This window comes from Magnolia sinica, chromosome 3, assembly GCF_029962835.1.
Source record: "Magnolia sinica isolate HGM2019 chromosome 3, MsV1, whole genome shotgun sequence".
Classification (NCBI taxonomy): domain Eukaryota; kingdom Viridiplantae; phylum Streptophyta; class Magnoliopsida; order Magnoliales; family Magnoliaceae; genus Magnolia; species Magnolia sinica.
The window spans coordinates 129529811-129540252 of record NC_080575.1 but is presented as its reverse complement, the minus strand read 5'-3'; the positions used below and the strand labels follow the sequence as shown (position 1 = coordinate 129540252).

The following is a 10442-nucleotide window of genomic DNA, read 5'->3' as shown; positions in this document are numbered from 1 at the left end:
ATTAACTCAGCTTATGATGTCTTCGGTCGACTGGTAGAGCTTGGCTCGGATTAGCTTAGATCGAATCATCTCTTGTCGATCGGCATAGCTCAGTTTAGATCAGTTCAGCTCAGGATCCCCCTCAATAACGCACGATTCGAAAATAACCGCTAGCGCTCACCTCTCGCGTAACTGTCTTCCATGCAATTCAAGGCTAACGGCTCATATTCATCACTCGCGCACGTCTTGCCCAAGGGTTAGGATCATGCCTAAATTGACGGACTGCCCTACCTTATCAACACTATAAATGAGTGAACCATCTACAGGGAAATGTATACAAAATCTCCTGCCCAAAACCCTTTGAACACTGCTGGACCCATATTCCAACTCTGACTTTGGCACCCGAGGATCCGCTGCCCTGTACACAGGGTCTCTTTTATTTCTTTCTTGCACAGGTGCTTGGAGGTCGAAGGAGGGCAACCCAAATTTACGGGTCAACAATGTATATTTACCATCCGATCCGGTCATATATGACCAAAGGGAGAGCACAAACATGGGCTTGATCCAAAGCTTCTGCAGCACCCAAGAAGTTTTCAGCGGTGGGGATATTATTCCCACAGTGGGGTCCACTTGAGCCTTTTGATCTGCATCATTTTTTGTTCCTACTGTAAACCCAACACCCTTGCATCTGGGACATGTGACACGTGTAGGACACAGGATCCATTCAAACATTTGGCCCCCATGACAATGTCCACTACATCTGAGCCATTCAAAAGTTAGGCCACACAATGAAGAGAAAATGCCTTCAAAATCAAGCGTATTCAATCAGTTGAACCAAACCTGTAAATCTTCTCAGACCATCGTCCATCAATTTTTTTTGTTATGTTGCCAACTTGATTAGAAGAACGGCTTGATTTATGAGCCAGCCGATTTCCATTGTGAGGCCCACCGTTTCTGTGGCTCAGATGTCCAACATAAGAAAGGAAATAGAAGTATGATAATAACAGCTGTAGATTTATTTTGATGGATCTCATACCACGAATATGATTAGGAAAACTGCACGGGTAGCTGTTACTTGTCTTTCAGCGAAGAGGGTTGATCGGTTGATAGCGACAACTCTCCCACGCATGAGCCGCCTCACGCATTGCCGTGTACGAGGACCCACCCTCATCCAACGCGGTCGCGCCAGCGTTTCTCAGCTCTTGCATCCTATCTTTCAGTCTCTTCCCTTCCTCTCCCACCATCACACCATTGATTACTCGGGCGATTTCCTCCCTGCCTACCAACCCCATCTCCCCCACTCTGGGCCGCAGCGCCACCTTCAGATCACCGGCCAGCATCGCCGCATTCATCTTCTGCTCCGCATAGAGCGGCCACGCGATCATGGGTACACCATTTATGATGCTCTCGAGGGTGGAGTTCCATCCACAGTGAGAAAGGAACCCACCTGTCGAACCATGGCTCAGCACTTGTAGTTGAGGAGCCCACGAAGGCACAACCAGGCCCAACCCCTTAGTTCTAGCTAGAAAACCCTTGGGCAGAAAATCAAAAGGATTTTCTACGCTTTGTACACTAAAAAATGTAGCATTGGTCTCTTTGTCGTGTGGACTCCGTGCTACCCACAAGAACCTTTGCCCACTCATCTCCAACCCACAAGCCAATTCAGTCAGCTGCTTCGAAGAAAGGGTCCCACCACTTCCGAAAGAAACGTATAGAACCGACCCACGTGGCTGCTCGTCCAACCATCTCAAACACTCCGGCTTCTCACCCTCATGAGTCGAACCCGAATCAGTTTTTATGAGAGGCCCGACCGGATAGAAGGGTGGGTTAGACGGATCTTGCTTTAATGCCTTCACAACTGCTGGTTCCAAGCCCATGAAGCTATTTACCAAAATGCCCTCTGCTTCTTTGGCGCGTCTGCAACGGTGCAGCATCCATGCATATGACTCCTTGGACCGGTCGTGAACCGGGTTGGGGAGATCTTCACCACTAACCGGTATGCAACCCGGCAGTATCACCGGCTCCGTCAGCTCTGCAAACTCTCCTGAGTATGTTGCGTCAAGCGTTGGAAAATGGAATAAGAAAGATAGCATCATTAAAGATGAGGTGAAGAACATGTAAGGGGCGATGCCGAATTCTCTAGCGACGTCAAAAGAATCCGTACCGAAGTGATCAACTACAAGGGCCACAAGCTGTGTGGTTGATTTTAAGGTGTTGAGGACGTCGCGCACGGACAGGAGGGAGTGTTTGATAGAGAGTGAGATGCGGGTTTCGATACTGGAGTTTTGGGGGAATTCGGTGGAGGGAATTGGCGGGAGGGTGATGGAATCGATGGCTTTCGGAAGGGCATCTAAGACGGTCCTGTGTGATTCAGGGTAGGAGTCGACGGAGATGGTAATGAACGTGGCTGAGAAGTTGTGATGGAGGACGAGTCGCTTAGCAAACTCGGCGAGTGGGTTGAGGTGACCCATGCCAGGACTCGGTAGGATAGCTATGTGGGGGAGTGGGGTGTCTTTCATGGCTACTGTGATGTCCTCCATTGCTTTGCACTTTCACTTAAATATCACTTAAATAGACTCTTTTAGCTCTTGTTTATCATTTGGTGATGGACAATTTTTTTTAATCTTATTTTATTTTTAAAGAAAGTTGGGAACACGCCACCTGTAACTTTATATAGGTTAGTGTTGGGAAAAAATATGACAAGTCCGGAGACCCGATTATGGAATGGATCAACTCTACTGACACGGTCCAGGATTCCAAGGCAATAAGCCTGACCGAGGCAAAAGAACTAAATGCCTCAAGGAGAGACTTAGCTCGGATTGCAAGGAATAAACCCCGACCGAGACTTATAAAGTCACGAGCCAAAGGCAAAGTACATAAGATGCATAAAGTTGACTCGGAAGACGAGGCAGCAACATCTAAAAGGCCGATTAAGGCCTAAAGCTTAGAAGCCACCTGACCAACCATAAAACCAACCCAATTAGGTTGGTTATAAGGTCGGCTATCAGAGTAAGAGAGGATGTCGATTACGGATCGGCTCCATCTCACCCGACAGATGGCGAGCAACTTGATCCATAAAGCTGGCTCAGACTAACTCATTATTAGAGTCGGTTAGGACTGGGCCGAGCAAGGAAAAGACGGCGTGAATGAAAACGATGTCCCGAAAATCTCGTAAAAGGATCGCTGATCCCGAGGATCTCGGGATCGGATGGAGACCAAAAACGAATTGAAACCAAATCTCCAAGATATCAGGGGAAGAATCCCTACACGATGGGACCCTCACATTCCAATAAATACAAGAGACCTCTAAGGTGAAAGGTAAGCAGAAAACTCTTCTAAAAACCCTTCCTATATAGTCCTATCACTGACTTTAGCATCGGAAGGTCCCCGGCTCTAGTCAGGGTCTTCTTTGTTTCTTCTTTTTGCAGGTGGTAGGACGAAGGAAGGCTCACTAGTGCATCAACAGATTGGCGTCGTCTGAGGGAACAATACGAAAAGTCATTTTCCAGGCTCTATCCAGTAGCTTTAAATAAGTTCCAATGGTGAGAACTAGAAGAACTGCTCAAAACGAGCCTGCTGAGGTCGTTATTGGACCACCGACACTTGAAGGTCCATCGGGTACGAACTAGGCCCAAGGGGCTCAGAACCAACCGGACAACCAACAAGGTCCTACCCCCCATCCAGCATCCTCCGACTTGACCAAGCAAAACCAACGGAACCGAGGAAACGGTCGGTTAGATAAGAAAGTCCAAGAGCTCAGGACCAATCTAAACTATATGAAGCAGATGCTGGAGCAGATCCATCGCCAACAAGTTCTGCCCCAATATGATAGTGGTCGGGCGAATGCTCCGTAACAATTCGTCGACCCTCAGCCTGTCGCTCCGCAATCTGCCCCTCAGCCGAGTCAGCACCAGGGTCCGGCCGAGCCTACGCCCGCTCATTCCTTGACCGCCCCGCTACCAGCTTCCGATCTACGACACGAAATAGATCGGAGGAGGCGCAGCAGGCCTCTGGCTGAAGGTACAGCAGATAGTGACGAACCCTATAAAGCAGACCTTCAGGACTTCAGGAGAGAAGTGCAAGAAGAGATTGCAGATATGAAGCAGGGTCGTGATACACATCAGACGAGACCCGAGGCAAAAGCGTCTCCATTCATAGAAGAGATAATGCAAGCTCGGTTACCAGAATGATTCCGTCTTCTACAGATTACGCCCTTCACCGGCAAGACCGATCCTACCGAGCACATTAAATCCTTTCAGACTTATATGGAGTTGCACGATGCGTCGGATGCTATGATGTGCCAAGTCTTCTCCCTCACTTTAGCCGATGTAGCTCGACTTTGGTTCAAGCAGTTGAAGCTAAAGTCCATTAGCTCTTTCGTAGAACTCAGCGATGCATTCCTTACCAATTTCATTGGTGGGAAGAAAAAGCTGAAGCCACCTGCGCACCTGAACAACATAGTGCAAAAAGAGGGAGAGTTGCTGAAAGACAACATCAAGCGTTTCAACTTCGAATCGCTCTAAGTCTGGATACATTTAAACGAGACAGCACTCAACTCGATCATGCAAGGCGTCAGAGACAAACCATTTCTGGCATCCTTGGATAAAAATCTGCCTACTACTCTGGCTGAGTTCATGGCTTGGTCAGATAAGTACGAGGATGCCGAGGAGACCCGGATCATGCGCAAAGTCGCCCAAAACGCAGAACTCCCGATCAAAAAGTCAGCAAAGAAAGAAGTTGACTATGCCAGTAGAAAGAAGCGTAAAGATGATTGAACACGTGATGATCGTAAGTTGGGTAAACGGTCGGACCGCAAGTTTTCAACTTATACCCCGCTCAACAAGCCGCAAGAGCAGGTTTTAATAGAGATTAAGGACGAAGGATTCGTCAATTGGCCAGATAGGCTCTGAAGCAATCTGAACCGACAGAGCAAAAATAAGTACTGCCATTACTATCACGATCATATGCACAACACAAGTGATTGCTATCACTTGAAAGAAGAAATCGAGCAACTCATCCGAGAAGGCCGTCTCAAAGAGCACGTTGAGAGAATCGGGACAACAGAAGAATGCCTGGGTGACAACCGACCCATGGAGGAAATCTGAACCATTATCGGTGGTCCCCGAGGCGGAGGTTGTTGAGGGTCAAATATTGCATATTAGACCCCATTTATTACCTAGATTTATGAGCATGATACTGTTTAATGCCTTATTTTAATCATGTTTGTATTGCAAGACGAATTTACGACTGTGGATTGAAAAATGGTACTAAAAGCGTGGATTTGATACTCTGAAGTCACCAAGGCAAAGGAAGGACCCCAGGGGACCAAGATCGGCAAATTTTCACGCCAAAGATTCGAGAAAATCGAGAAACTGAAGCTCAAGTGGCCTGAAAGTCAGCCAGAACGCAAGATCACAGGGTTTCCACCACCTGTTCAGTCCGAAACTTCATACACGGCCTGAGGACCTTAAACTAACCGTAAAAGTCAAATCTCACCCATTGGATCATTGTGGAAGTGGCCCGACAGATAGATAAGCCCATAAAACTCTGATTTGGGGCCCGCATGATATCTGGATATGCCTCAATTTTGGTATCAACTGTTTAAATGAGATGATAAAGGGGATGGACGGATTGGATTTTGCATATACATCAAGGTGGGGTCCATTTTACGTGAGTGGAGTGCAGAGGAACCGTGCACTGGCCATGCATCGAACAGACGAAGTCGGTTAGCAGTGCTGACCCGATGTCCGTCTTTAAAAAGGAAACAGCGTTTTTGCTATTTGCAACAGAGCTTTGCGAGTGACTTCAGTTGGGCCAGTATCATCATACTTTTTGATGATCCACACCGTTCAATGAGATTAGGAGGTCAAACTGACCCTACATAGGAAGTTCTTCCAACCCCAGGCTCGCATACAAAGGAGAATACTGTTTAAAGCGCAGAATGGATGGCAAGAAAGGAAATCCTGTGGACCGCATCATCAGACAGTCAAAACCGTCCATGCTCAAACAGTTTTTCATCCTACATCTAATGGACGACTTGGATTTTCCCGTAAAAATCAACAGTGGGCCCCACCGACATCGCAGCATAATCAGTTACGCACTCTGTTATAGAGCGTCTGAGAACCGGATGCTACGGGCTGTTTTACAGATGTGGCCAGGATCGGTTCGACGATCCTGGCTGTTCAAAATTGTTCCAGTGTTGGGCCGACCAAGTCCAAGGGACCTGAATGGGTTGGATCTCGCATCAGATGAAGGATTTTGTAGAAAGTCAAATCAAAACGCAGTTGTACTGCGTAAAGGAAACTTCCATCCGAATTCCCACCGACTTCCATCCACCATCCGTCCCTGCTTATAAGAAAGAGGGAGAGAACGTGAGAAGGGAGGAGAAAAGGAGAGAAGAGGATCGCTGGAGCCGGAACGTGAATGTGGAGTCGAGAACGGGTGGAGTACGGGCGATCTTCAAAGAGTTTTTTTTCTTCTCTTTTGCTTAATTGTTGTTTATATTTATTTGAGATTTAGCTTAATTATGGTCGGTTAAACCTCTTAGCTAGGGCTAAGAGGTGAAGCTTGTAGTGAGATGGGAGACTCTATTTTATGCCTTTGATTTAATTTTAATTTGTGAACTGAACTTGATATTAGTTTGATTATTAAGGGAATGTTTTTAGTTTTTAATGGTCTGTTGTGACTAAAATTACAATGGGTCTGCGATAGCTTTGGGCGTGTTCCTTTCCTTTTATGTTTATGACGTCAGGAAGCCCTGTTGTGCACCATCGTCTCCTGGGCATGGTTGGATGACGGTACCCTTCTTAACCTTCATAGCATGTTGATAGGTTGGTAATTAGTTTAATTCGGTTGTTTACTTTGTCTCATGGGCATGGTTTGGTGATGGAATCCATTCTAATTCATATACCTTTCATCCCTTGAAAACTATATCAAAGAAAGTTCAGTTTGATGGTTACACCCTTCAACTAGATGAAGATAGGACTCTAAGTCCAGTTGAATACTTGAAATAGGCATAAGATCTCCCTGATCTCTACAAGTGGATCCTCTGAATCCCTAGTTTCCTTTCCCTGAATCCTTTAAGTTTTAGATAATTATTTCATCATTATTCCTCAATTTAGATTTCATCTTAGTCTAGTTCTTGTTCTACTTAGTTTCAGATTACGTACAGGTATCAGTCCCTTGGGATTTGACCTCGGTCTCACCGAGTTTATTACTACATCACAACCCTATACTTGGGGAGTGAACAGAGGTGACTCAAACAATACTCAGAAAAATCACGCCAGGAGCATCAGTCGACCCGAGTCCAAAATCCTGATACTAGCTCGGCCTTCAAAAGAAAAGAAAAGAGAAAAATATTGCATATCATTCACCGATGAAAACATTCAAGGCATTTATCATCCGCATGATGATGCATTGGTCGTCACTCTCACTATAGCGAACTGTAAGGTATTTCGCATTCTCGTTAATATAGGGTCGTCTACCGATGTACTATTCACTCAGGCGTTTGATAAAATGGGTGTTGAACAATCAGCATTACGGTCGGTTCACACCCCCTTGATTGGTTTCTCTGGTGGACGAACACTCCCCGAATGAGTCATCTCATTGTCACTCACTGCTGGTAACTCTCTACACCAAGCGACAGTAATGGTCGACTTTCTGATAGTCGACCAACCATCGATTTATAATGCTATACTCGGCCGACCCTCTCTGAGCCTTCTCCAGACTGTGGTATCAACGTACCATCTCTCCACGAAATTCTCGACCGAGTTGGGAGTAGGAGTTGTAAAAGGTGATCAACATGATTCATGGCGCTGCTACACAATAGCTGTGAAAGCTCCATCTGAGGTAACCACGATTTAATCATTAGACCCTTGGGCCAAGACATACAAGCGAGGACAACTGGTAGAAGACCTTATCCCAGTACCCTTGGTCTAGACAGATGAGTCCAAAATAGTACAGATTGGTTCATCCCTGCGTTCACCCCTGAAAGACAAGCTGATATCCCTACTCCGACGATACGATGATGTATTTGCATGGAGTCACGAAGACATGCCAGGGATCGATCCCTCGGTGATGACTCACTGACTTAACATCGATCTAACCTACTGGCCGATCTGACAGAAATGACGTCCGCTCAACCCAGAAAGGTACGCCATCATTAAAGAAGAGGTCAGCAAACTTCTCATGGCTAAATTCATCGAGGAGATCTACTATCCAGAATGAGTAGCCAACGTCGTCCTCGTGAAGAAAGTCAATGGGAAGTGGCGAGTCTGTATTGACTATATCGACTTAAACAAATCCTACCTAAAGGATAGCTTCCCTCTCCCAAGGATCGATCGGCTGGTGGATAGCATAACAAGGCACGAACTTCTTAGTTTTATGGATGCTTGTTCTAGATACAATCAAATTATAATGCATCAATTAGATAAATTTAAGACTACCTTTGTCACCGACAAAGGACTTTACTGTTACCGTGTGATGCCATTTGGTCTAAAGAATGCAGGAGCAACGTACCAACAGTTGGTAAATAAAATGTTCGCTCGACAGATCAGCTGAACCATGAAAGTATGCATTGATGACATGCTCGTCAAAAGTGTACATGCAGCCAATCATATTACTGACCTAAAGGAGATGTTTCTCATTCTTCGTAAATACCAGATGAAGTTAAACCCGAGTAAGTGTGCCTTCGGGGTCAGCTCGAGTAAATTTCTCAGATTTCTGGTCAGCCAAAGAGGAATCGAGGCAAACTTAGAGAAAATTAAAGCATTACTCGACATGGAATCCCCAAAAATGATCAAGGATATACAAAGGCTGACTGGACGAGTAGCCGCACTCAACCGCTTCCTCTCCCGAGCTACTGATAAATGCCTCCCGTTCTTCAAACAACTAAAGGGTCGGCAAATGGTAGAGTGGACGGAAGAACGTGAAGCAGTGTTCCGGCAGTTAAAGTCATACCTCGGATCTCCACCTATCTTATCAAAACCCGAGCTTGGGGAAGTTTTACTGTTGTACCTGGCAGTTTTCGACGCAGCCGTAAGCTCGGCTTTGATACGCGAGCATAAAGGAAAACAATTGCCGGTGTATTACATAAGCAAAACATTATTTACGTCAGCAAAGCATTAGTCGTCTCCTCGCGACGACTTCGGCCATATTTTCAAGCTCACACCATCGTCGTCATGACCGACCTCCCACTATGTCAGATCCTTCTGAAACCAGAAGCTTTTGGCCGACTAACGAAGTGGGCGATCGAGCTCAGTGAATTCGACATTTAATACAAGCCAAGAATAGTGATAAAAGGACAAGCTGTGGCTGACTTCATAGCTGAAGTTACACTACAAGCCGATCCACTTACCAAGCTTGGAAACGAACAATCGACGAGTGCTTCTCCCGAGTCATCACTCGACCCAATCCCCTGGACGCTATATGTCGATGGTTCATTCAACTCTAAGGCAAGCGGGGCAAGAGTCATCTTGAAAACTCCTGATTAAACCTACATGCAATATGCTTTAAGACTTGGATTTCAAGCCTCGAACAATACAGTAGAATATGAATCCTTATTACTCGGCCGACTACATGTGTTTGTTGAAATGTTTGAATGAATATGGAATTATAATTTATTCTTACCATGATTATTGATTGAGGATACATGATTGTTGCATGGGTGGCAACTCCTTTTAAAAGGATTTGCTATAATATATGTCATAACAAATTTATTACATGCATGTTAATATGTGTAGTTTAAGTATTTGATAAAATGCTTGAATGAGAAAATGCTTGTTAAAATGCATTTAATAAGGGTATTGAGATAGGATTCTCAATTACCTTATCTATAATTATAGTTTCCTTCATGTAATTTATCTTACTACTACGTGCTTTATGGATGAAATGCTTATGTATGACAACATGTATACTATGTGTTTGTTAAAATGCTCAAATGAAATTTATATTTGAATTGGTTAGCGCATGCTGTTTGACTATCACATATGAATGCCTATTGTGATTGAATATGATTGGGACTACTGCATAGTCCAGGCAATCGGTAATGATTCCTGAACTAGTGGTCGAGGTTGTTTCACCACGCAAGACACGTTCGATGAATCCGAGTCGTACACCGTTTGTCGACAGTGGTTAGGCCACACGAAGTGCTTATGCGCTCCATGTCAATTAATTTAACGTACGCTCGTACCAGTCGAGCTTGTCAAGTAACCCAATTGGCCTAATGTATGTTCACCATATACGGACGCTACTGTTTGAATCTAAGGTACCACTTACCATTGAAAAAATCCGTTTAACCTTGGTACCACGATCCGTTAAGACTCATGAGCTGGGCATGGTGGTATGGGATACTGTGGTCGAGCTGTTGGCCTACGTTGGGGTGACGAGCCTCCTCGTAGTGTCCAGTGAGCAAACCAAACTCGTGAGCCAAATACGGTGATATGAGACACTATATTCTAGCTGTC

The 10442-nt window shown here is 45.3% G+C and overlaps 1 protein-coding gene across 1 annotated transcript; it reads right to left on the bottom strand.

The window, feature by feature from the left end:
• Nucleotides 1-972: 972 nt before the first annotated feature.
• LOC131241309 (hydroquinone glucosyltransferase-like) lies at nucleotides 973-2547 on the bottom strand. The gene has a single exon (XM_058240100.1). It carries the CDS (start codon nucleotides 2517-2519, stop codon nucleotides 1062-1064), a length of 1458 nt encoding a protein of 485 aa, XP_058096083.1. The 5' UTR covers nucleotides 2520-2547; the 3' UTR covers nucleotides 973-1061.
• Nucleotides 2548-10442: the final 7895 nt, after the last annotated feature.

Coding starts and splice junctions, on each gene's coding strand:
- LOC131241309 (XM_058240100.1), bottom strand. CDS start 2,519: ATGGAGGACATCACAGTAGCCATGAAAGACACCCCACTCCCCCACATA.